Source organism: Neolamprologus multifasciatus, chromosome 16 (assembly GCF_963576455.1).
Source record: "Neolamprologus multifasciatus chromosome 16, fNeoMul1.2, whole genome shotgun sequence".
Lineage (NCBI taxonomy): Eukaryota > Metazoa > Chordata > Actinopteri > Cichliformes > Cichlidae > Neolamprologus > Neolamprologus multifasciatus.
In genome coordinates, this window is record NC_140454.1 from 31,365,390 (window position 1) to 31,392,042 (window position 26,653).

Sequence of the window (26,653 nt, forward strand, 5' to 3'; positions counted from 1 at the left end):
GAAAATGAGGATGGGAGCATCTGGTCTATGTTGCAGATGCACAGTTGGGTTGTAGCTTTCCCCTCCTTGGGGGCGCATAAATGGCACAATTCAGTGTTCCTGAAGTCCTCAGGGAAGGAAGAACAGCCTTATATTCAACAGTTTTCATTTGGTGTATTGCCTTATACTGTTCATGTAAGCACATTGGGCATTTACCACTTTTATCTCAGAAGGTGCTAAAGAAAAGCCACCCAGCCTGGTGATTAAGCTACAAATATCCAGATGCAGCTAGGGCTGTTCGATATAACGATATATATCGGATAACGATATAAAAACGTCTATCGTGTCATTTTACGCTATCGTTTGTTTCGTGGTGTCGTAAAATAAACTGTTTACGGCAATATTTTTTCATGGTTGTAATGGTCACTGTAGTGGCTATATTAATTTCCTAAAGTTCTCTCTTTGTCTTATTTTTAATATAACCACACTACAGATGGACAAGCGCCTGTTTTTATACATTGTTGTTAGCAACAACGACGGCAAAACCATCGCGTGTCCGCTGGTTTAGTTTCCACATTAACCTTTCACAATAAAGCTCAAGATCCTGTTGAGACTTATCAAAATAAACTGAATCACGTGAAAGACGCAGAGTGTTTACAGATGAGAAGCAAAAAAGAGCCGCCAGGTGCTAAAAAAATAAACCTTAGACTCAAACGTTAGAACAGGCTTTTCCCTGCAGCACAATGTGTAATAAATACTCACAAAGAAAACGGCGGCCGTTACAACTTATGTCTAAAAATGTTTAGTTTCAAGCATCGGTTAAAACACTCGACTCCAGGTACGCGACGCCCAGCTGGAAACACTTCACCAAGTCGAGCTGCCCGAGATTCCCAGAATTTACAGAAAATGTTAAATTTTTGTGATTTATATCGTTATCGGACGATAGAATTCTTATATCGGGATATGAGATTTTGGTCATATCGCACAGCCCTAGATGCAGCCATGTTTTTTTTGTTTGTTTTTTTTAAAGGTCAGGGCACATGATGGTGTTCTTGGCATGTTCTGATGTCAGATTTCTTAACATTTATAGAAAAACAAAAATACATTTCCACCATATAAACTGAGTCAGATTTCAGACCATTTTCTTGGTCAGGTCAAGCCTAATATTGTAGAGTGCATTCAAAACAGGTAATTAATACAGGTGGTGCTAATATGTGCAGTTAGCCACTGAAAGCCATTTAGTGTTTACTAAGTTTTAATTGGTGATTATGGGTACTATAAATTACTGCGCTGATGCGTAATGATTTAATTTTCTTCCCTTGGCTAAATTTCTGTCACCTTAGAGTTGATAGCCTTTCCCTTTCGGTTGTTTTGCTTCTGTTTGTGATCCCAGAGCTGAGAACATAAAAAACCCATTTCCTTTTCTCCGCTTCTCTGGTAAATGTCTCAGATTCACATTCGGTGAAACTGCACTTCTTTCTTGTTCTTTTTATTGCTGTGTCTGGCAATCACAAGAAGGTGCAAACAGCAATGTTAAATAAAAACTATTAAATAAAAGAAGTTAACAATGCATCCAGTCTTTCTTGCACCATGCACGCACACACCATCTGAGAACAAGAATGCAAATGCACATTTCTGTCTTTGTGTGTGCTGATTTAGTTGTGAGATTTATCCATTTGTCCTCAGGTGTAAAGATTAAATTTGGCCACCATCGTCCTCAGGGAATATGTATCACTCAAGATCTAATTCTGTTGCCTCGATGTGGCCTTGCTCTATTTTTGGACTTATAGCCTCACTATAATGGTTGTAGTTCCTTGGGCAAATTGGCCAGAGGTTGTGCTGCTTATCCACTAGAGGTTTACATTGACAAGGTAATTTCTTTCCCAAATTCTTAATATCTAAAGTATAAATATCTAAAGAAACAAGATCAAGTACAGATTATGCAGTAGTACAACGGTCTGGGTCACCTGCAGAAGGTACTGAGATGTTGCAGGTTACATTAGACTGTATATAAAAGATGGACATCACTGTGATGTTATCCATTGGTTTGTAAAAGCTGAGTGTTTTTGCCATTGTCATGTTTTCTTTCTGAAACCAGATGTTATGAGCACTGAAACTGTGAGACTACAGGCTCACACTGCAAGCTGGCTTTGTGTCTCCTTCTGAAGACCAAAGTCTACAAAAGGAATTTGTCTATGAATATCACTGAAATTTGAAAGCCCCCCATTGTCCATGAGCTGTTCTTTTGAAGCTTATATATAACTAATCTCCAGTTACCTTATTCTATGATCTCAGTAAACACATTTCTAGTACGTCTTTTGGCAAGGAAAGTCACTCCCTGCTGGTATTTGGGTTTAAGCCATTTTCAGCCGGGCTTTCCTTTTCAGACCCAGAAGATATGTCCATGAAGTCTGATTTTCCATCCATCCTTCCATTGTTTACCACTTATCTGAATGATAGAGGCAATTTGCAGCAGCAGTCCAAGCAGAGAAGCCTAGACTTCCCTCATCCTGGCCACCTCTTCTTGCCCATCCGCCTAGATGTTGTTGAGCTTGTTACTGCCATAATGCTTCATCACCTTTTCTTTATGCGAAAGACTGATTCTCACTTCTCTGCCTTCCTTTTTTTCAGGGTGCAAGTTTCAGAAGAGTTGTTACACCCCCATTTAATTACACCAAGACTGGGGGCCAAGCAGACAAAGAAGTGTTTGGTGAGTGAAAAACTTATTGCAGTGTGCTGTGTAATCAGATTTCCCACAGCTTCAGGTTCTGTGTGTGACTGTGTTGGGGATGTGGGGAAATGTATCAGGGTTTTTCTTGGCTCAAAATTGCCTTGTGAACACGTAGTCTACATTTAGTTTAAGGCAAAGAGTCTGACTTACCTGTGTCGAAAGGCAGAGGCCTGTTTGGTGGGTAACAAGTTTGTTTTTATTTTTCCCTCTGCAAATCATTCATACAAAATACTTTCTGTGTTTGAGCTTTGTGGCAAGAATAAGGCACGGCGGGTCCAGGGATCGGCGTTCTCAGCCATTTTATTTAATATCTCACCACACACCACATCACCACACACACCTGAGTCCCCGTGTTTTAACCTGGCGGGCGTGATTGCGGATGCCGTGCAGGTGCGTCCGCCCTCCCTGCACGCCACCGCAGACCACGCCCCACCACAAGCTTAAACTGGTGTCGGTTGCTTCAGATTCTGTTAGTGGATCTAGCTGATAGTGGATATACCGACCAGCTGCAGTACAAGACAGTGTTGGAGTTCATCCCAGCGTGGGACAATGTCCTCTCTGGGAAAGCAGCTGAATGATATCAAGGATTCCCACAACAGTAGCTTGGCTAGCAAGACAGCCTGTAGGGACAACATGACAGCTGGGGCTTTAAACACAAATTTAGAGGATTGTCTGATTGGTTCTGTTCCCTCAGACAGGAATAGATAGATTTCTAATATGAGTTGCCAAACAAGGTACATAGGCACCTGTTTATATGCCTCAGCAGCCCACGGAAGTAAAGCGTGTGTGGGAAACACTGGTGATAATAGGATTATTTTCTTAACATGTACTGAAACAACTGCGATTAAACGGTTCTCTGACCGCTCAGTGAAATCAATTTTATACTCAATTCATGTATATGTGAACATAAAAATTCCAGAGAGGAAAAAAATATCCCTTAAAATTGATTTTTCTTGCTTACGTTTTACATTAGTTTTTGTATCACACAATTAAACTGTAGCACTCAATAGAGATTCTGTTGTTTCCAATGAAGGCCAAGCACAACAAAGACTCCAGTCAGGAGACATCGCAGGCTCTGTTGCTGCTGAGAGGGTGTGCTCTTAAAAATAGGTCTTGCTTTGCCCCAACCTATCTGCTGTAAGGTTCATAGGTCACTGCTGTCTCATGTTTATAAACACCGTCTTGCCGGCAGCGGCGAAGTACGCTTCCAACCACACGTAACTACTGCAACCTTGAGTCAGAACGCCCTCATTCAAATTTCACACACCATTCATTCAAGAGCACACTGTGGTAAGTTGGCTTGATTTTAGTTTCAGAGTAAGGCTGGGATTAAGTAACTGAATTTTTTGTGGTTTTGAAATGTTTAACCACCTTTTGAAGGTGTTTGCTTGAATGCGGTTTAAATGTGTTTGTAGAGGTTTGGGTCTGTTTACTGTAATTGGTGCAGAGAGCAACAATTATGGTGTTCATTTAATTTCCCCTAATTTCCTTCGGGATTAATAAAGTATTCTGATTCTGATTTAAAACAGAAAAAATGGCGTTATATTGCAAAAGTCTGTAACACACTGATTCTGAACTCCATTGTGAGCTAATAGTCTTTGGCTGATAAGCTACTGATGCTGTCTGGACAGTGATTAAGGCACTGATGAATGAATGGGGCGTTGATTTTATGTTGATTGGCTTCTTCTAGAATTTTCCTTTTGTTATAAATTTGAGTGGAAATCTATTTGTATCAGAAGGCGTCACTGGTTGAGTGCATAGATTTAAAAGGCTTTTTTTGTTGTGGGTATGACTCTTGTGTTACGCATTTAAGGAGATATTTTTATCTTATAGGAAGGAAAACTATGCATCATCCTAAGATGAAATAAAATATTGTCATTGGATAGATTCTCCTTATACTCTTAACCAAGGAAAGTTTTTGTGCACAGATCTGTTTCCTTTCCTTTGAGTTTCTATTTTAATATTTCTTGCTGTTTTGTGGATATCCAGAAATAAATCAATGCGGTTAAATTGTGATGTTCTTTGTTTGTGGTTCTCACACATGCCTACAGTGTGCAGTCTGTTGTTAGTAGCCTTGACAGCTGTGAGAAGGATCTATCATCCTCTTTGTTTTCAACAGTATTTGCGGTCTGCACAACACAGATTTATTCCCTCATGATGTGCATGCTGTAAATGCACTATAAACTTTACTAACAAGCTGAAGTGTGTGTGTGAAGGAGCGATTACACACATTTATCTGGTCTCTTCTGTGTGCCATCGCACCATTATCCAGCAGTATTCCTCATATGACCTCTCTTTATTTCTCTCCACCCCTCCTCTCTCGCATCACCCACCCACGGGCTTCACGAGAGACCTTATGAGGATCATTTGACTGGAATGATACTGCTGCTTCAGGCATTTTAAAGTATGGGGAAAACAAGCAATTTGTTACACAAATTTATGCTCCAGAAGGCTTTGTGATTCAGTCATTAGATCTGTTATTCTAAGCTGGAGGTAGCAGCTTTGAATCGTCTTTTTGTCTGTGGTGTGCCAGCTTTTTATCTCGCATCTTTTTGTGTGTGTCTAACATTGTATGTGAACTTTTAAACTGGAGGATGTCAGTGTGTTATTGTGTTAGTAAGCCTGATATTGATCGCAGATTTTAATGACCTCAAGATTGTGTAATCTGATACTAGTGGCTCGTGTTTGTAATTACTCTTATTTTATATGGTGTTCCCGTATGTACCATAGACCAATAACATTTGGTTGTTTGCTTTTATTCTGGAAGATTTTATTATTCCTTGTTGCATTGCCACATTTTGAAAAAGTATAGTTTCACTATGAAACTGTGTCCGTTTTATTTGTTCTTATCTAAGGCCAGACCATAATTAAGGTGTGTTGTTTGTTGACTGTAACCAGAGTCTCATTGAGGTGATTTAATCATTGTTGACTGTTTAATCAAAGCTGCTATCTAAAGAGAACAAATCAAGGGAAACAATAACAGGAAACGAACTAAATAAGTTTTGTTTGCATATAAATACATATTTTGTAATGACACAGCTACCAGATGAATAAATCAAGATTCGGATCCACTATGATTTGGTGACAATGAGGAAATATATCCTCACTGCTAAAAATAATATTCCAAATGAATAAGTATGATTTTTTAAATTTATTTTTACTTATGATCAAACATGTTGTGTAGCCACATAAATTAATACAAATTAAAACTCATTAGACTCAAAATTATATCAAGTATATTAAAATGGGTTTCAACAAGTGAAATAGCAACATTATTTTTAAAATGATTTTTACTGCACTACAAACTTATCAAGGAAAACAAAAAGATGCAAAATACAATCAACTTAAAAGTAAAAGTAAATGAAATGCAAAGCTAAATAAAAGACCTTTATTTGTTCTCGTAGATTGATTTGCTGATGCACTAATCAGCATAGTACAACTCAGCAGTGTGGTGCTGATTATCTTAAAAGAAAAGATTAATTGTGAAGTTTTACTTGGGACTAAAAAGGCTAGATTACACTTAACACTTCCCCTTGTGTCCATGAGTTGATGTCCACATGTCTGCCTAGTTTGTGAGACCACGCAGACCCATCTATGGAGAATTTACATTACAGTGTACCATAGAAGTATGCATTAGCTCCATGGGAGCCTGACGCTATAACAGGCAAGTACAACAGGAATCCAGGCTTTAGATCAGTTCAGTGCTTTTGTCACAGTCTTATTCTTTTACTTATTTATCCATTTATTTATTTATTTATTGCAGGTGACGAGAATTGAGAGGACAATGCGAGTCCACATGCACACCAAGTTCTGTTTCCTGTGTGTGCTCACGTTCCTCTTCCATCAGTGCAGCCACTGCCATGAAGGAGGACACCACCATCAGCACGATGGGCATCACCACAATGATCACGACAGCGCTCACAGCGACCTGCAGATTTCTGAGGCTCCATACGTGAGAGCGGTCACAGAGTCCCCAGGGTCCAAGAGTGGGCACGCTGGGGATACTCTTGAGGAGGAACAGCGCTTCTACATCCAGCAGCTTTTCAGGCGCTATGGCCAGGAAGACCGGTTAGATTTCAAGGGCTTTCAGAGTCTGTTGTTTAGCTTGGGATTGGGAGAAGTGAAGGTTGTAGGTTTGGATCATGAGGATCTGGGCCATGACCATGTAGCCCACCTCGAGGTGTTGGATATGCTGCACGGACATTCATCCACTAACGCTGGCCACAGCCACGGCCAGGGCCAGGGCCAGGGCCACCGGCACAGTCACACCACACAGATGCGTCCACACCAAAAACAAGACTCTCAGCATCCACACACAGAAGGAGCTCCCACTCGGTGCAGCCAAACCACTGCTGGACCGACAGAGCATGAACATGAACATGATCACGACCATGATCACGATCACGATCACGATCACGATCATGAACATGATCACGATCACAATCACACTAAATTAGAGGAGAATGACCATCAACATGACACACACAACTTTGGCGACCACAACAATCACAATCACACACATGATGAAGAGCACAAACACCAGCAGGTTAACCACAGGGACCTGTCTTCTCAGCCTCACCCTGATCACGACCACAGCAACCACAGTGATCATGAACATGACTACAATCATATTCATGAAGTGCACACAGACATAGGCGGCACTCACCTCGACCAGGAAAAGCTGGAGCCATCTCAGGCGCCCCAGAGGCTGCAGCCCACCCCGACAGAAAACCGACCCAAGAAACCCCGGAAACCGGGAAGAGTCAGAGGACAGCGAGGGCGAGACAAAACCACATCTTCTCACACACCTGCATCTGATGACCACGACCATGACAACACTCATGACCATAACCACACACATGGTCACAGCCACTCTCATAAAGATAAGAGAGAGGCACCGGGGGCACTTCCCGTGCCCACTCTGCCGGTCTCCATGCCAGCTGGTCATCCAGGTGGATTAACCCATCAGCATGAGGAGGTAAGATTTTTTATTTTATTTTATTTTTTTATTAAATGCACCTGTTGTGATTTCCACTTTGCTTTTTTAACTTTTGTGATAGTTTTGCATCATTCCTGGCTCCTTTGCTTCCTTTCCCCCATCTTTAACCCACCTATTTTCTGATTGGCAGCCTGTGCCATTTTTTTATTTTATTGATCTGTTACTCCTGCCAACTCTAAAAATAACATCAAAGTCATACATTAATTGAACCCATGGATCCAGCAGGATATTTGAATCTGGACTAGATTTAGATTTTCTTGGAAACATCAAAACAATTAACTGGTCAAATTTACATGTGACACTGTCCATAAAGTTTTAAGCAATCCCGCTAAAAAACAGACAGACAAACTAAAACTATTCCATAACGACCCTGATGAAGTTAAATATAGTGTGAGGAAATCTGAAAGCCTTGAAAACAGTCCACTTGTTTATAATAAATGTGTATTTTTTCACAAAAGGACAAAAAACAAGAAGGATTAAATAAACAGACACAAGGAACCAGATTTTTATTTAAATGCTATTGTTCTAATAAGTTATCAGTGCCACTACTGCTTAAGTTATTATATTGTGTTGGTTTTCTGTGTTTGGACTCTCTCAGCATTTTTAAATGAATGGTTGGCTTTCCTCGAGGATGTGTTTGGATCAGTCAGTAATGCCAAAGTGAAATTCCCTTAACATAAAATCTGTCTTTTGCTGCAGCTCACATTGTGTTTGAGTGAAATTTGACTTTAAAGAAGTGATTCTGTTATTTGTAATGTTTTTCAGTTTTGTCAGTGGTTCCCTGCGTTTATTTATATTTTCATGTTCTCACCTTCTCACTCCAGTGTTTGAACCTCACTCAGCTCCTCACCTACTATGGCCTGAATCCCGACTCGCTCATCTCCCCCCGCCAGTTTGCATATCTGTGTCCCGCCTTGCTCTACCAAATAGACAGGCGGGTCTGCATCCTCCATTACGAGCAGATGGATGTGGAGCAGGAAGCCTTTGAGCCTGCCAGTTCTGGTAAGAGCAAACTTATTGATCTGCTCAGGGGAAAAAAACCACATATAAAGGAGAAATATTAATTTCATTGAGTGTCAGCTGCTTAGTTCAGTCCACGGTGCTCATTTTATTTTCATTTCATTCTTTTGGATGACAAAATGCAGCTGAAGCCAGTGTTTTATCCTTGTTTTGGATACTTGGTGTGAGACCAGCAAGCTAAGCAGTCACGGAAGGTGGACTAAAAAGCATCTACTATTATGATATTGTTGAGACTCTGAATATGGTGGTAAGAAATTGGAATAGAGGAAAAAGTCACAGTGAAACATTAAAAAACATGGTTAACAAAGCACACTGTAAGTCAGGGTTTTGTCTGATGCCATCGGCCATAGGAAACTGCTTTCTTCATAAGTGTAAAACCACAGGGACTCCCATCATAAAACATTAATGTAATGCTCTCTTTATGTAACCTGGAGCTCCTCTCTTAGGGAAGAGTGGAAGATCTGCAAAATATATAATGTTTCTTTAAAACGGTTAAGCCGTATTTTATATTGAGACTTTTATTTTCTGGTACTGCCGCTATCTTTTACTGATTTTATTTTATTTTAATTTTCAGAGCCTGATAGTAAGGGGACAGGGCAATGTGTGCCAAACTGGACCCAAAACAGAGTAATAAAAATGTTAAAAAAAAATATTAGAAACATTAAATATAAATGTTAAAATATTTAGTATAATATATAAAATACGCTTTTACTTATAGCTAAACTGCTTTGAGCTGATTTGAATGCAACAGCAATACAAACAACCACTTGTTGCAACGCAGAAGAGCGTCTCTGCTCTGGTTTGACTCACAACACGGCAAACTGTGAAGCAGAAAGGTGACAGCAGTGGCAGATGCCACTCCTGTCACATTAACAAGGTGGAACAAATGAAGCAGCCGGTGGGTGTATGTAGTGTTTTTCTTAATCAATATTAAGACTAATCCGGAGTAGAGTTGATCACATTTAATTTACAATATACTTAACATTAAACCGGTGACGTCTTGTCTTCTTTACAGTATTCATTTTCATTTTGGCAACTTTGACAATTCGAAAAGTTTTAATTCAAATAAATAAATAAAACAGTTTTGTTTTTGTGCGCTCAAACGTGACTCCAAGATCAAGGTTTTGGAAACGAAAATGTGATTTTTGTGTAACTATACCTCTGCGGCATCCTTCTGCTGTGCAGAGCTGCAGAGGAGACACAGGAGAGCAGTTTGAGCAGTGACATTAGTTTAACAAAAAGGAACAACTGAGTATTGGAAGCCAGAGCAGTCGTTGAAGAGTGCTTCTTATGCTCAAATTGCTTCATGTATTTACACAACACGAGTTTTATTTACAGCTGAAGGAAGGCGTAACATCAGTTCTCGCTAATAATGTAGACTCGGAGAAATTTGAGACTCGAGTCACTCAAAGCAGTGAACGATGTCGTCATTGTCCAGGAGGCTTTTTCCTGCTTACTGCTAAACATGTACTTTGTTCTTTATATCGAACCTGCTGCACGGTTGTCTCACACTAACCTTTGTTCGAGACGGAAATCTTCCTCTAAAACCACTCAAGAGGTTTTTTATGGCGTCTGCTGCTGTAGGCATGACGCTGACCTCATGAGCTTCTGCTCAGTGTGTAGCCTGTCAGGTTGGCTGAAGGTTTGTGGAACCACTGTGAATCTCATCTGTGGTTCAGGGCTTTTTTTTATATAGTTAACTAAAGAAAAAACAAAAAGTTTGGGAAAAGTTTGAGTTAACTGAACTATAGCTCAAGCATAGACTTCATGTAAACATGTATTTGTGGACGTCTTTAGTTTAAGTCTTCAACACACAGAGGGTGGCAGCTTTGGTGTGTTTACTGAGACTAGGAAATCTGTGACTTTGAGCGCTAAAAACTAAAATTGTAAACAAAGTGAAACTAAACTGACTTAAAAGTAGTGGTTTTGTTTTAAACAGAAAAAAGAAAAATATGTGAAAAAACACACACCTAACTGCAGCACTCACAATCTGTGTTTGGAGCTTTCCATCTGTCTCTTCTCCTTATTAAATTATTTCAGTTGCCATGGCAGTGAACAAGTGGTCCTTTTTTGTCTTTTCTAAATCGAGCAAAGAAGGACCATTTGTGTCCCTTTGAGTGACCAACTACTTCTTTCTTTCAGTGAGCTTTCTTCTCTCAGTTTATATTCTGATCACATCATCCAATCAATAATATTCAAAAAAAGAAAATCTGAAAACCAAAAAAGGACAAAAGCGGAGCTATAAAGACAGAAGGTCGGTATTAAGTCCTGCTCTGAGACCTTACAACGTTTCCAGGTTTATAGGAATGCAAATTATAAAATCATAGCGTTTAAAAGTTAATGAGTTACAGGTCGTGAAATAAAACTCGAAGCCATAAAAGCTTCGTACAAATCAAAGGAGGAGCAGTAATCTCAGCTACTGCAAACCAAAAATACAAGACAGACTGCACATCTTTGGGTTTCTTTGAATTTACGCTTTACGGGACATTAATGTGTTTATATTGGTGGGCTCAGCATGCAAATCTCAGAATAGATTACACAAAGCCATCTGGGATTACAGTATTTTGTAAACTTGTGTAATAATCAGTCTAATCACGTTGTGGCAGTTAAAGGGGACCTTATGCTCGTTTCCAGCTCTGTATTTGTTTTCTTGGATTCTGCTAGAGTAGCTTTGCATGATTCATGTTTAAAAATAATCTTTCTTTAACTTAATGGGCCTCGGTGTAGCTCATCCTCTGTAAGCTCAGTGTGAGTTCATCTCCAGCCTCCCTTTAAGTTATTTCAGTGTCTGTCCCGTGCAAAGAGAAGGTGTGAAGGGGGATAATGAGAAAAAAATCTCTAGATTAAAATAATAAATTTACAAGAAAAACATTATAAGGAAAAAAACGTAGGTATTCGATTTAGTCAAGGACTGATTTCACGTCAATTTTCAAGGTTAGGCTGGAAAAAAATTCAGAACTTTAACCTTCAAGGATCAGAAACTCCTGAGAAACATCCTTAGCAGCAGCATCTCTTTGTAGTTGTGGTATTAAGTCAAACTATGAACTACAAGCTCAGTCTTAATAAAACTAGTTGTCCTCAGACTTTGGCTAACAACAGGAACTGCTGTGTGCAGCTAGCTGTGAGTCAAACCAGGGGACAATGAGACTTTTTCCCATGAATTTTCACAGCAAAGCTCAGCGTTTCTATAGAAATCACACCCACCTTCCTTCCTTTACAGCGGTGTCCTGAAAGCTCAGACTTACTGTTTAGTGCAGCTCCAGAATTACCATTGGTGAGCCTGTGGAAGGACTATTAACAGTTTACTCTGTCTGTCTCCGTGTTGGTCTCTTAAGACATGGTGTTCATCTCGGTCAAGTGTAGCTACTGCTGCGTGGTGTTAAATTAAACAGTTGAATATAGTTATTATTGGTGGAAAATAACTGTAATTACTGTAGTTATGATTTCTGCTGTAATTGAGCAGCTGGAGTCTTTTGGCTTTGTGGGATTAGTCTATGGACTGACCTCATTATGTGAAACTTTAGCCAAATATGAATATCCAGCATTATAATGGTTTGTGTATGACAGAAAATTAGGGAAAAGCATAATGAGTTCTGTCTCAATTTGTGAGTTCTCTTGTTTTGTGTGACCCCTGCTGTGTAAGTGTGTTTGTTTTTGTGTACATGCTGCAAATTAGACATCACAGTGACTTTGGGTCATTAGATTTACTTTTAATTAGAGGAGCGGCTTTTGTGACTAAAGACGGATTTACACTTGATAGGTTTACACCGGGGACAGAATTAGACAAAAGGGACTGAAGTTCAGCTGTGAGGTTGGAGAAATTCCCAAAGTGCCTTAATTGTTAAGCACACGCTTCCTCCTGGAGAAACCTGTGTCATACGGGCTTCGGGCAAAAGTGTAAACGCCCCTGAAAACATAAATAATAATACTTCTTTAAAAGCGTAACGATGACGAGGAGGACTGCACAAACAAGTCAAAAGGGCAGCAACGGCTCCTCATTAGTGCAAAACTAGAGGCGCTAGATTTTCAGAGATGGTGCACCAAGATTCAACCATAGACGTCACCACAAGCTGCAGAGCTGCCTCTCATTTACCTCCTGCCAGCACCCGCGGGGGAGCTCGGAAAATTTGCAGTTCACTTCTTTCTGGTCCCCACTCCCCTCTTTTTTTGCGCCGTGCCAATTAGGAGAGCCTAAGCGACACCGGGGGCCATTTTTCTGAGCCGTGGCTCACAGGAGATGCGTAATTGGAGAGAAGTTGGTCTCTTTCGTTCTCTCCTCTGTTCCCTTATCACCGCCTTTAAATTGCCCTGCTGCAAACCCCCTGCCCACCTCCATGTCTACGCCTAAGCACACACACATACATACACCCGCCCACACAACCACAGCTGCATACAGGTAATGAGATAGAGAAGGAGATGAGCTGCGTGAGTGTGAAGGACCTGCGGTGATGTGGCGATGGACTGTCTGGCTGATGTACAGTTGCCTCTCAGGGTTACACGTTGTTCCGCATGATAGCAACAAATAGAAAAGCATTCATCTGTAAAACTTCACTTATATAATGTACATTGAAAATGGTGGTTATGATAAAAACAACAAAGTGAGTGTTAGTGAAGAGATTTGAATACAGATTGACCGTTTTGTCTCACGATGAGCCGCTCTTTGTAATGTGTGGAATCAGTAAAGCGGCTCTGAAGAGACTAATAGCTGTAGTCTGCTGCTTCAAGAGGTAGAGCGCACTTATAAACATGTTCTCTGAGCTGTGAAGAACTCGTATAACTCTACTGTCACGCTTCTAAATCTGCTGGCACCAACCAATCAGGGTTTGGCCATCAATCTCACCGTTGTGATTATAAGGAGGGTTTCTTGTTTGTAACAATTATACAGTTACTCATACCTAAAATGCCCCAAAATACCAGGATGATGCACAGACACAGAAAGGTCCACTTTTGGCTGAGGTGGGGGGGACTCTAGCATTGTGATGCTAGTGGTAACAGTGACATTTCTGCAGATACGTAAAAAATAAATAAAATAAAACAGCATTTCAGGGGTTGAAAATACAAGCTGATGTTTGAAGCATCCTCGGGGCAGGAATGAGATGCATTTATATATATATATAAAAAAAGATTTTATTTATTTTATTTAGTGGGATTCTGCAAAGCCGTGCTCATTTTTAAATAGAAGCACCATCGGACCGCATTCTTTCTTTTCACTCCCACGTATGGCTTGGCACATGTGCAGATGGCAGGATCGTCCTGTGATATTAAGAGAGAAGGAAGGAGGGGGACGACGAGCTCGACTCGATTCTGTTTGTGACTGCCTTCATCAAACTTTAGTCCACTTCAGCAGGGAAAAGTCCTCCACCTTCAGAAAACTCCAGAGGCGTCGGAGGTGTCTTGATATTCAGCATCGCTCTCTGGTTTTCTGTCAAATCGCTGAGCAGCTCCTGCCTCAAGGGGCTTTCATGCAGGACGTGGCTTGTGCTGCGCTCGCTGCCGGGTTCAGCATACTGTTTGAGTGAGCTGCAGAGGACAGAGCAAAGAGTGCTGACTTTTCAAAGGTTCTCGTGGGAGTCGAGTGCGTAAAATGTTCTGCGGAAACGCTCTTTCTCCTTTCACGCCTGCAGTGTGAGGAAACATGGCGAGCCCAGGAGCAATCATATGTTATAAGTGGGCGTGTTAGAAGCCTTCGTCATTCACGCCCTTTTGCCAGTTTGAGAGGAACATTTTCCTCAGAGGAAATATTTTGATGGCAGGATTATTTCGAATTAAAGGCAAGATTTAGTTATTTCTGTTCACTTTTCTGAACACGTTGGAGTAGCTTTACATGATCACCATCCACAAACAAAATCATCTTTATTTATCTTAAACTGGGTCTTTGAGACACAGATTAAGCTAAAGAGCTGAACAAACAAGGCTTTTTTCTTTCTCTCTCTTTTTTTTTTTAAAGCTAGCTTTCATCCGATTGGCTGCCTTGTACAAACAGAAGATTTAAACGGAAGGTGGGCGGGCTTTCAGTTCACACCCAGAGCCTTGTGGCCAAGATGAATATATCTGTGAAGACTTTAATAAAATGTCAAAACGAAGCATTTTCCAGTAGTCTGAAGTCCTGCGGGCACGAGTTAATTGAACAAACTAAAAGATGATGCTGCGTGGTGTTACACAAAGTACTGTATGGGAACACAGTGAACAGGGAGAGCCGAGGGAAGGAACCAGCGAGAGGAGAACCTTTTAATTGATGTTGGTGAACTATATCCAACATGTCCGTCATTATGGGGTATAAACTGCAGAGAGTAATGTTGGGAGGTTTATGAGGATTTTAGCCCAAGTCGGTCTAATTAATGAGGGAATAAAAAAACATCAGCACAATGTCGTGCACGTTACAACCTGAATCCAAATGGCTCAAAGAGTCTCAGTGCTCAGCGTCGGCCCGTGCTCTGAATTCACTCCACTGTCAAAGGGGCGTCAGCAAGTAAATCCATCGCACACAGATCCTGACGGCAAATTAAAGATGAGTCTGAATTAGTTACATGCATCTAATCCAGATGTTAGACAATGTAAGACAATATACCATTTGTTAAAGTCAAATACTGACTTTTTTCATGGCTTCAGAGGAAAAGAGTAGCTTCCCGAAAGCTAATTCTGAGCATCAGACACACTACTTGTACTCAGTACACAATACTTTCCCCAGGAGGATCTCCAGCCTCCTGTTTCTGAGTTGTGAGCCTGGTGCTTGGGGAGAGATGTCTTTGGTAGTGTTTTTTTAATCCCACAGCTGTGTAATGGTACAGTAACAGCTTGATTCAGCCTCTTTAAAGACCGTCAGGTGTAAGACACGTTTCAGATCATGTCTTCAAAAGCTCCGCCACCTGGGGCCGAATGGAAGAGGAGAGAAGGTCTGCCTGTCGGTTTTTCCTGCTGGCTCTGTGTCACCTGTGATACGGCTGTATGCATGACTGAAGCTCCACCAAAACCTGTTTGTCATATGGAAAACAGTTTGGAGAAAACTTGTTTGGCCTCACAAACAGCTGCTACATCGATCTATAGTTAACAAAAAAGTCTCTGAAATGTGTTGGTGAGTGTTGTTTGTGTTTTGTGTCATGGTTCCCAAATAGCCTCCCTGAAGTCAATTGTCTGTAATATGTGCATTACATGCACTAAGTGTTTCAGTCAATAGATGTCCTTTAGGTGAATGTCAGCAGTGAAGGACCAGCATCGCTTTAGAGAGCACAGACCAGCTTTGGTGCGACATGGAATTTCATACCACATTAAACACTTTGTCGTGTTTGACGACAAAACCTTTTCTCGCTTCTGAGACCGTCCTGGGCTGACAGCTCGACTGACAGTTTAAATGATAGTGTACCTTTCTCACTTTTTCTCTGGCGCTTCACGTCTCTTGACTCTGGCCTTGAATGAAAAATGAGGCGAGAAGAATTCTGCTGAAATGTCACCTCGTGTTTTTTGCTTTAGGCATCGTGTGTCATCACAAGGACACATGGATTTAAAACCTCTGGAGGATGCTTTCCTTCACGTGTGAACAATGTGGGGGAAAACACCTGCAGCCATGAGCCATGTGATGATAAAGCTGCAGCTGATGGTGTCGTCTCTCGTTGTTTGACTGGAAATGAAAAAAGCGTTTATTTTGTACCTTTTCTAAAATAAAAAGTCCTCACCAAACAAATGGGGAAAAAATAAGCTGTCCGATAAATAATAGTCATATTTTATCATTTAATTTATTCTGTGTTTATTGTTCCTCCCCCAGTGTGGGTCTGGATTTGGGGATTTGTGTCCATCACCATCATCAGCCTGCTGTCTCTGCTGGGGGTCGTACTCGTGCCCATCCTCAAGCAATCGTGCTTCAAGTTCCTGCTCACCTTTCTGGTAGCGTTGGCAGTGGGCACGCTCAGTGGTGACGCTCTCCTTCACCTGCTGCCTCACGTAAGTACAAAAGACAGACGGCAGCTTCTAAACACAGGAATAATGTCTTTGTGGTGCCTTAGCGTCCCCTGTGCAATCGATGGAAGTGGGTTAAAGTGGTAACAGAAATGACCTTTTTGTGACAAAGAGCCTAAAACTACAAGCACAACTTGCTCCGTCAGTGGAAATGAATTGAACCAGAACGTGTGGATTCTGTAGGTTAATCAGAAGAACGGTGGCTTCATGTTTCTTCATTTTTAAATACTGAACCACAAACGACTTCCATTCACATCCATTGTGATATTTGATACCTGTGTTTTTGTGAGTTTTTGTGTGTTTTTGTTTTTTTGGACCCCCAAAAAATGAAATTGCTTGCTCCGTATAAAAAATACTTATATAGTTTGTTCATGGTTCGGGCTTCATAGAGTTAATTTTAACACGTTGATGTTATCGCTGTGAAATGGAAACAAACATTTAATGAAGTCAAAGAAAAGAGAAATTCTTTATATTAAACATTATTAGAATAGAATTAAAAACCCTTTGAGTAAAATAAAAATGATCTTGAGAATTTATTGCAAATATTCTGTCACCTCTGACCAGACGCAAGACTTAACAGCCTTAACATCTATGTAGAAAAGGAAATCAGCAACTGTTAACTCTGTTAAACTTGTATACTGTGGATAATTATAGCATCTATTTTTTTTATGTTAATGACATGAAAACGTCCGTTCCACTGAACAGTTTTGTAACTGTTTCCTCTTAGCGAGTCGAGGTTGAACTGCTCTGATGAATGTGTGAATGTTATGTGTCACTCAGTCATCTGTTGCTCCTCTTCCTGTCTTCAGTCTCAAGGGCAGCACGATCACAGCAAACATGGGGCCGACCAGGAAGAAGATATGGCAACAGCTTTTGATGGAGTGTGGAAGGGGCTTACAGCCTTGGCCGGCATCTACCTCCTCTTCATCATCGAACACTGTATTGGCATGTTTAAGCACTACAAAGACCAGAGGGTGAGTTACCTTGATCCAGCTGCAGGTGATGGAGTGGGCCGTTATCAGACGCTAAATCTCTGTTTCAGGTTTTGTCTTTTGTTCAAACTCTTTTGAAGCAACACAGTGTAAGAAATGTGTATAAATATATATATAATGAGCATTGTTGCTCACAGGGCATGAAGAAGGTGAATGAGGAGGGCAAGATTGGCAGGAAGTTGTCAGATCATAAGTTAAATCGGCGCTCGGATGCAGAGTGGCTCCACCTTAAGCCGCTCAATGAAGGTTAGTGTTTGTTCGTGAATCTTTACAGCAGCTCGCCAGCTTTAGCTCCTTTGGTCCTCCCGTTAACATTTCCTCCCTCTGCTAGACCCCGACAGCACAGCTGTCTCCTGCGACAACAGCCACAACGACACGCAGCTCACCGAGCTCCAGACGCCCGACTCTCCCACCAACAAAACGCCGCTGGCACCCGCAAACCTCGGTCAGTCCCCCACCAAGGAGAATGGACGTAAAACCAAGAAGCACTCGCACGGACACGGTCACGGTCACTCTCATGGAGGAAACTGCCACTCGGATCAGGAGATGAAGGACGCTGGGATAGCCAGCATTGCCTGGATGGTCATCATGGGAGACGGCATGCACAATTTCAGCGATGGCCTCGCCATAGGTACCACGATTTTGTAACTTACCAGCGTACAGGATTTAAATCCAGTGGCACTGAAAGCAGAGACTGAAATACCAGCAGTTTTCCAAATGATGCCCATTAGATGAGGAAAGCAGTGGGAGCTGGGCTTGACATCACTCCCAGCTCCCATATCTGTCTCTCGAGCTTTTAGTTTTAGAGTTTATAAAAGCTTGAGCTTTTAGATGTGAGATCACTTTTAAATAGATGAAATTCTTCACTTTAGTCATTTAATATTAATATCCAGTCATGTAACGGCACATGTCTGACAGAAAATAAGGCCTAATGGGTCCATGTTAAGTCTGAAGTCTGGAAACACGGTGCTGTTGGTCTCCTGCAAAACAGTTTTTGGGTTTTTTTTTAATACCAAGCATGAAGCTACCACCAGCAGTCTTTTGGCAGAAGATTAATATTTAACTGGTAGATGCACAGCAGTGTGTAGTTTCCTCTAATGGTCTGTTTCTTTCTCTTTTCTCTGACACTTTGAACTCTACAGGCGCTGCGTTCAGTGCAAACCTGACAGGTGGCATCAGCACATCAGTGGCTGTTTTCTGCCACGAATTACCTCATGAACTCGGTACGTGCACTAAGACACTGTGAAAGGGGGATAAAATAAATAAAACTGTCAAAAGCAACTCATTTACTCATTACACACAAGACGCTGCACGCTTCATTTATTCAACAAGTGGAACAAAGCTGTTTTGTGGAGGCTTTGGTTCCCGTAACGATAATCAGCGTCTAAATCACCGCCTCGTGCTGAAAAGCTCTCGTCTTACTTGAACTGAAACTTTAATCAGAGCGAGTCTCGCGACCCTCGGTCCCTTGAAACTTGTTAAAAAACCAGTGGCGTCAATAATCAGCGCTGTGCTCTTCACTCCAGAAAAATGCTGGGTTTTTTTGTAAATTAATGGCTTTCACATGACGGCACTGAGATGATTCGCCAATATCTGTCAGAGCAGATGATATACTGAGCCTGGCACACGCTGTTCAATACAGCTGCCGGTGCTCTCGTTTGCATTCAGCTATCCTCCTCTGAGGAGCCGTTTGATTCACTGTGATTCAGCAGCAGTGAACAGCTTTGTTCAGGCATGCTTGTTTTTTTGTAAATAACGCCGCAGTGCTCTCCTCTGCCCGTTTGTTTAGAGAGAGAGGAAGAGGATGGGGCAAAGAAGACAGACAATGGGCCCGTCCACAGCAGATCAGTACTGATGATGTGTCTCATTGTGCTGCAGCTTCATTGCCTCGTTTGTGTTCTTGATGAATAGACTAGTGTCAATTACCGCTGCGTGTGAACTGGTGAATAATAACCTAGGTTTGTCTGGCTGCCCCCTCCCCTTGTGTTGATCAAGAGCACCCTGTTCTCTTATTGTTGTGTTTTAGAGGGAAAACGAGTACAGGAGAAGAAACAGGCTTTTCAGTCTGTAATATTAAAGCGCTTAGCAGAAAGTACCAGTTAATGTTGACCGTGTCTGCAAAATGTATTTTTAAAAAAATCAGCATATCTATCTATCTATCTATAGATCTATATATCTAGATCTCTCTCTATAGACATTTCTGCATATAGATCTATATATCTAGATCTCTCTATAGACATTTCTGGATATAGATCTAGATATATAGATCTCTCTCTATAGACATTTCTGGATATAGATCTAGATATATAGATCTATCTCTATAGACATTTCTGGATATAGATCTAGATATATAGATCTCTCTCTATAGACATTTCTGGATATAGATCTAGATATATAGATCTATCTCTATAGACATTTCTGGATATAGATCTAGATATCTAGATCTATCTCTATAGACATTTCTGGATATAGCTCTAGATATCTAGATCTCTCTCTATAGACATTTCTGGATATAGCTCTAGATATCTAGATCTCTCTCTATAGACATTTCTGGATATAGCTCTAGATATCTAGATCTCTCTCTATAGACATTTCTGGATATAGATCTAGATATCTAGATCTCTCTCTATAGACATTTCTGGATATAGATCTAGATATATAGATCTCTCTCTATAGACATTTCTGGATATAGATCTAGATATATAGATCTCTCTCTATAGACATTTCTGGATATAGATCTATATATCTAGATCTATCTCTATAGACATTTCTGGATATAGATCTAGATATCTAGATCTCTCTCTATAGACATTTCTGGATATAGATCTATATATCTAGATCTCTCTCTATAGACATTTCTGGATATAGATCTAGATATCTAGATCTATCTCTATAGACATTTCTGGATATAGATCTAGATATCTAGATCTATCTCTATAGACATTTCTGGATATAGATCTAGATATATAGATCTATCTCTATAGACATTTCTGGATATAGATCTAGATATCTAGATCTATCTCTAGAGAGAGAGAGATACCGTCAGTTCCAATCTGTCTGCTGCTATAGATATATATAAATATCTATATATAGATATAAAGAACGCATTTTTAATAATCCTTTATCTCTATGTTAAGTTTCCAGATGGCTAACTGCTGCAGCACCGAAATCTCGTCTCGAGCGTTATGTGGAGATATGCGAGCTCGGTCCCTTTGTCCCCGCGTAATTTCACATTTCCTGTTGATTCGGTGCCCGTTTCTTCAGCAGCGCTCGCTGTCGTGCTTTCACCCCCGTCGGGCAGCCTGTCAGACAAACGCAGCAGTTTGACAAGTGCACCTCTCAGCTCCTCCTCAACACAAAGACTGTCCCCCGACTGGCAGCTGGATGGAAAAGATGATGATTATAAGGGTTCTTTAACCACCCAGAGTGAAACTAATTGGCAGTGATGGGTGTGTTAATTGCGGTAGATGAGGCGGCAGCAGGCGTGTCTGAGTGTCTGACGGTTTGGAACGGGGGGGAAGTAGGAAAAGTTGAAGAGGGGGGGCTGACAAAAAAAATGCCAGTGAAGCGAGGTGTGCGTGGACCGTCTCTGTTAAGTTCTCTCCTCTTTTCTCCGGGGTTGATTGATGGATGAGAGCAGAGTGGTAATATATTCATTGTGGTAATTAGCGAGGAAAAGAGGCCGCTTCTTACACGGCGCAGGAAATGTAGGCCACCCCCCTTCTCAGTATTCATCTCTCTCTCCAAATCCAGGGCGTTTCCGCTGAGACTCGGGCCTCTTCTCGCATTTGGCCCCAGCGATGATTGAAGAGGGTAGAGAGGCTACTGCATGCATATGTAATCATAAGTATATGAAGTGCGGCTCTGGTTTTTTCCCACCTATGTGAAGACAGAAAGTGGTGGTGGTGGATGCGTGTGGGAAGGTTTGTTTAGAACAAGCTCACCTCATCACTGAAGGCGAAGTGAGTCATGGAATAAACCGGAAAAATAAATAAAACTACACGAAGTGAGTCGTACTCCACAAAGAGTATGTCACTCCTCAGACGGTAAACAGAACTCGGACATACAGCTGTCATTCTGCTTTTACCTCACACACACTGCGTGTGTGTGTGTGTGTGTGTTGTTGTTTAAACGAGTGTGTCTTCTGGCCGACAGGTGACTTTGCGGTGCTGCTGAAAGCCGGGATGTCGGTGAAGCAGGCTATTGTCTACAATCTGCTGTCCGCCCTCATGGCCTACGTTGGCATGCTGATTGGCACCGCGGTGGGCCAGTACACGCACAATGTCACCAACTGGATCTTCGCCATCACAGCTGGCATGTTCCTTTATGTGGCTCTGGTGGATATGGTGAGTTGGCTGAGCGCGCTCCACAGCCCCAGAGTGATAATTGTCCCCCTGACTCAGTCTCTGCTCCCACACACGGGCAGTCGCTCGTATTCTCGTTGCCTCCCGATCTGCAATGCTAATCCCAGAAAGTCTGAGTCTTATCCCAACTGGTTACTTTGTCTCTTTTATAGCTGCCAGAAATGCTTCACGGGGACAGTGAGGAGCACAAGCGGTGCCAGCTGGGACACTTTATCCTGCAGAACCTGGGCATGCTGACTGGGTTCGCCATCATGCTGCTCATCGCCATCTTCGAAGACCGCATTGTTTTCGATTTTGGCTTCTAGTGGAGGACAGAGGAAGCAGAAGGAGGGGAGAGCTGGATGTATCAGTGTTGTTCTTGGCCTTAACTTGCTCTGTTTGCAATGTAACGGCCCGGTCTTGCATGCAACGTGTCTCGTTCATGGCCCGTGCCTCCATTCCAAACATGCTGCGATAGCTTATGCATATCTCATGACTCTGGTAGTGGTGTTTCTACTCTGCTCCTCCATCACTTCTCCTCCGTCAGTTCCAATCTGCTCCCTGTGAAGCATAAAGAGGCAGAGTGCCGGAGGAGCAAAGCTATGCCCCAACCAGGATACACCTCTGTTCTGAACGTTTAAAAGAATAAAATAATGTAGATAGTGAGGTGGTGCAGGGCGTGTGTTCATACAGAGAGGCAGCTGTCACGGCTCAGCAGCTCGCCGCCTATCCATCATCACCTGTTGTTAGTGTGTTGTCGTCGTACACCTCCCCGTGTCCTCGTCTCTCATCCCCTCTGTGCTGTGTCCTGTCAGCTGTGCCGCATACATCTGTGGTGTGTGTTTCACCTGCCATCCATCGTTGCCGTGATCACGTCGTGTATCAAACGCCGTCGTGCCAAGCCCCGGCCACTGGAGCAGCTCCACAGCTGCATCGCACAGTGCCCTTAAAGCGACGCCCGGCCCGGCCCCACCTGGCTGCTACATGTGGAATAAACCATTTTAGCTGGTGTTGCTTCACCTGCAAAACATGCTGAGTTTTAAGCTGCAGTATCAAAACAGACAAGAATTCAGGTGTTTGTGTGTGGGAGATTGTCTTAATTACTCAGTTTTTATTTTATTTTTGCTGCCATTAACTTTAGTTTTGCCCTTAGAATGATGTTTTACCGCCTAATTTTTTTAAGACTACTAAACCTTTGTAGTTTGTAGTAGCCCTTTTCAGACATGGGATAGGTAACAAGTGACAGTATTCTGTAATTCAAACATAGGTTTCTTCTTCTTCAGTGCTTTGAGTAGTTATGTTATAATAGAGACAAAAACTGTTTTTAGAGATTTTTAATGTTTTTACTGCTGCTGGCATCAGACCGCCAACCCAAATGTTTCTTAGTGGGAGTAGATGCAAATACACGCAAAGCCAATGTGACTAAAGTCCTCAAAATATGTCTGTATGGAGCGCATCTAAAAACTAAATTGGGAACATTCAGATCCAGTGAATGAAAGTTGTTTTTTTAAAGCGTGTCTGAAAAGGGTTACTGACAGCTGCTGCTAACAGCTGCCAAAGCCTTTACACACTAGCATTTACAGTAATCAGTGTTTTCTTTTTGTCTACTTTGGGAACCAAATGCTGCAAACGTTCAGCCAACTTTGTTCTGTAAGGGTCTAACTATCTTCAGCTAAATGAGAACGTTTCTTACTTAGGCTTCTTTGAGAGTCACCGACTTCAAAATGTGAATTAAACTTATTTTTATCTTCATAACAAGTGTCGTAGTTTACTCGATTTTTGTTTAGGGTGCCTCTGAGTTCCTGAAAGGTGCTTTGTCCCATTGGACCAAACTGTGGTCTGTAGTTATGGTAGGAGGTTCAGTTGTCTCATCTTCACTGATGAGGCATACATCTGTGGATGTATTGTAAATACATGAGGTCTGTCTAGCGTCAGTTGTTGTGCAGCTAAAAGTTGAAGCTAAAAATTCTTCCTGCTAAAAGTGTTTGTTGAAGAATGAATTCCTGACAATCTGTGACAGATGACGCAAAGAGCAGTACACTCCAGTGCTTCTAAACGTCCCAGCACTTCTAGTAATCGATTAACCAAAGCACAAAGGTTATTTAATGGGAGTATTTTTCCAACCATGTGTAGTCACTGTGCTGGCTGTGCCCAAACTGGCCACAGTGTGGATTTTCAGCAGCTGGTGCTTGACGCCACCCATCATCCCGCCCACCCCGACATTCCATTGGCTGCTCTGTGGCTCGCATGCTAAAGCTACCAATCCTAGCTTCAGCTGCTGGAGCACGCAGACTTCAGTTATCCTGTCACTGTGTGACATCCATCGTCTGTCTTAACTGGCTGTAAATCGTCGTGAGTCTCACTGATCTGACTGAATCATGCATGAAGCACGAGTGAAGCGGTACAGTGTTTTTATTCTTTGTACTGCAAGAGTAAAAACGGTGAAAACTTTTTGTTCCTTTTTAAATGAACTGTGTGAAGATCATGGGAGGTTGTCCTGGGTGTATTGTGACGGTGTTACAAGCCTTTTTTAAAAAAATTTTTTTTTTTATTATTTTGAAGCAGGTTATGTCGCGACCGCAGTCGTCTTATTATCTGCACGGTTATTCTTTGTACAAGTGTTTTATTATTTCATCTTATGTTCACATGGAATTTTAGTGCAATGGGACCTGAATGTATTTTAATTCAGAATCAAATTAAGCTTATTATTTCCCCCTTTTTAAAATATAAGTTTACATCTATTTGATTGTTTTCCTCCAATATTGACTGTTTTATTTTTCTTTTTTTAAATAATTTAAACCTTTACCGCCCTGTCGAGTGCTCAGTAAGACTTTGTGACACATCGCCCAAAGTTTCCTCACTGTTTCTCAGGCAAAAAGACCATGATCATATTTGCTTTGCTCTGTGTATATTTGTTTAGTGACCTGGATATAAAATGCAAAATGTGATATCCTTGCTTTTTGCCTGTCTGTACATTCTCCCCTACGGAAGGAAAATAAACTCTGGAAACTTCGTGGACTCCTGATCTTTGATGGTTCTGCCATAATCTTGCCCCTTGGTGCCCGTCTCTTATATTTACCTCAACAAATTCACCAGTGATTGGCAGATGTAGTCCACAGACCTTCTGTCCACCACAGTTTCCTAACATATATCACCTGAACATCTGCTCGAGCTAATGCGTAATAATTGCTTCTTAAACCCGTCAAACTGCGCTCTGACTCTCACATGTATCCACACCGGCACAAATTGGCGGAAGAGAGCTGAGAAACCCTGTTGGAGCACTCCTGCCGATCCTCCCCTCACTTTATCTGCTGAAGCTGGTTTGTAAATGAGTGACCTGGAAGATGGATCTATGAAGAAACCAAACCGACTGTGCAGCTGAGTCAGTGCCCTGTTCATTAGAAAAGCTGTGATTTTATTCCAGGGTTCGCATGTATCTGTCTGCTATTGCACACTGTGTCAGGTATCTAGATCAGGACTATTGGCGCTAAGAATCCTTCTATAAGGAGTTGAGATCAGGAGGTTTGAGGGGTAACAGTGAAGTAAATTAAGGTTAAACAAGTATGAGAGTGCAGCTTTTGTCTCTATGGTGGATTTGCTGGTTTTTACTGGTCAAGTTAAGAAACAACTTTTTGAAGTTCAGTGTTATTACAGTTTTCAATTCTATTTTAGTTACACAGCGCCAAATCACAACGGTCGCCTCAAGACACTTCATATTGTAAAGTAAACCCTACAATAATACTTACAGAGAAAACCCAACAATATCACCCATTATGAGCAAGAACTTTGGCGACAGTGGGAAGGAAAAACTTCCTTTTAACAGTAAGAAACCTCCGGCAGAACCAGGCTGAGTTTAGTTTTTATTCTGTCAGATCACTGTCAGACTTTGTAATGATTATGATATTGTGTGGAGGGCATGTCTTCTAGGTCTTGTAGACACTCAAAGCCTCAAGAAATGTGTCCATCAGTGCCTCATCAGCAAGTTTTAATAAATGTTTTAACTGGTACTAAAACCAAACGTATTACCTCCATATTTTAAGTCATTTTAGTTTTCCAAGTTCACAAAACCAGTTAACTAAAATGTTTATTTTTGATATCTGGTTGTAGTTTTATTTAACTATAATAAGCTTGGTTAGGTTTAGGAGAAGATTGTGGTTTGTGTTATTATCCAGTGCAGCGTGGAGAGGTCCTTTACAGGAGCTCGACCAGCCTCACTGATGTCATCCAGCTGATGCATCGTGGCACTGACATTGTGTACGACACGTGCTCGTGTGTTTTGTGGCTGATTATTGGTGTCATTTTTCGGTGTTGCAGGTTTGTGACATTCTGAAAAAAAGCCCAGAGAGCCTGCGTCGGTTTCTGTTCCCGATTTTTTTAATTACACGTCAGAGTGTGAAACAAATCCAGACGTAAGCCAAAGTTGAGACTACGAGTTGAGCTGGCAGAGTAGAGCGACCCCTCTTCTGATCCAGTGCTCTGCAGGAACGTTGGAGTTGAGTGTCATGGCGATGACATAATTGGTGGAGTGTCCAGTGGTGGACAGGGTGCCACGTCGCTCGCTCGTCTTGTAGACGGGCGCCAGATAACACATCCTCTCAGGAATGTCGCCTCGCTTCATGGGCTTCAACCACATCTGACA

The 26,653-nt window shown here is 41.6% G+C and overlaps 2 protein-coding genes and 1 long non-coding RNA gene across 9 annotated transcripts in view; 2 read left to right on the top strand and 1 right to left on the bottom strand.

Annotated features, from left to right (window-relative positions):
* The window catches only part of slc39a10 (solute carrier family 39 member 10), a 34,891-nt gene extending 10,975 nt beyond the window's left edge, over positions 1-23,916 (top strand). For 3 of the 5 annotated variants that reach the window (XM_085135199.1, XM_085135198.1, XM_085135202.1), the window contains exons 2-11: positions 2,611-2,689; positions 6,474-7,688; positions 8,534-8,711; positions 16,489-16,664; positions 17,489-17,653; positions 17,809-17,917; positions 18,003-18,302; positions 18,814-18,894; positions 21,827-22,017; positions 22,188-23,916. In XM_085135199.1, the coding sequence (XP_084991325.1) occupies positions 6,495-7,688; positions 8,534-8,711; positions 16,489-16,664; positions 17,489-17,653; positions 17,809-17,917; positions 18,003-18,302; positions 18,814-18,894; positions 21,827-22,017; positions 22,188-22,340 (2,547 nt within the window). In that variant the 5' untranslated portion in view covers positions 2,611-2,689; positions 6,474-6,494 and the 3' untranslated portion in view covers positions 22,341-23,916. The other 2 variants (XM_085135200.1, XM_085135201.1) reach the window with 2 other exon arrangements.
* The window catches only part of LOC146501073 (uncharacterized), a 404,586-nt gene that overhangs the window by 226,629 nt on the left and 151,304 nt on the right, over positions 1-26,653 (top strand). The gene's annotated exons all lie outside the window — the stretch shown is intronic.
* Positions 26,367-26,653, bottom strand: part of dnah7 (dynein, axonemal, heavy chain 7) — a 71,062-nt gene continuing 70,775 nt past the window's right edge. For all 3 annotated transcript variants that reach the window (XM_085135180.1, XM_085135179.1, XM_085135181.1), the window contains one exon: positions 26,367-26,647. In XM_085135180.1, coding sequence (XP_084991306.1) covers positions 26,441-26,647 — 207 coding nt within the window. In that variant the 3' untranslated portion in view covers positions 26,367-26,440. The remainder of the gene's footprint in view (positions 26,648-26,653) is intronic.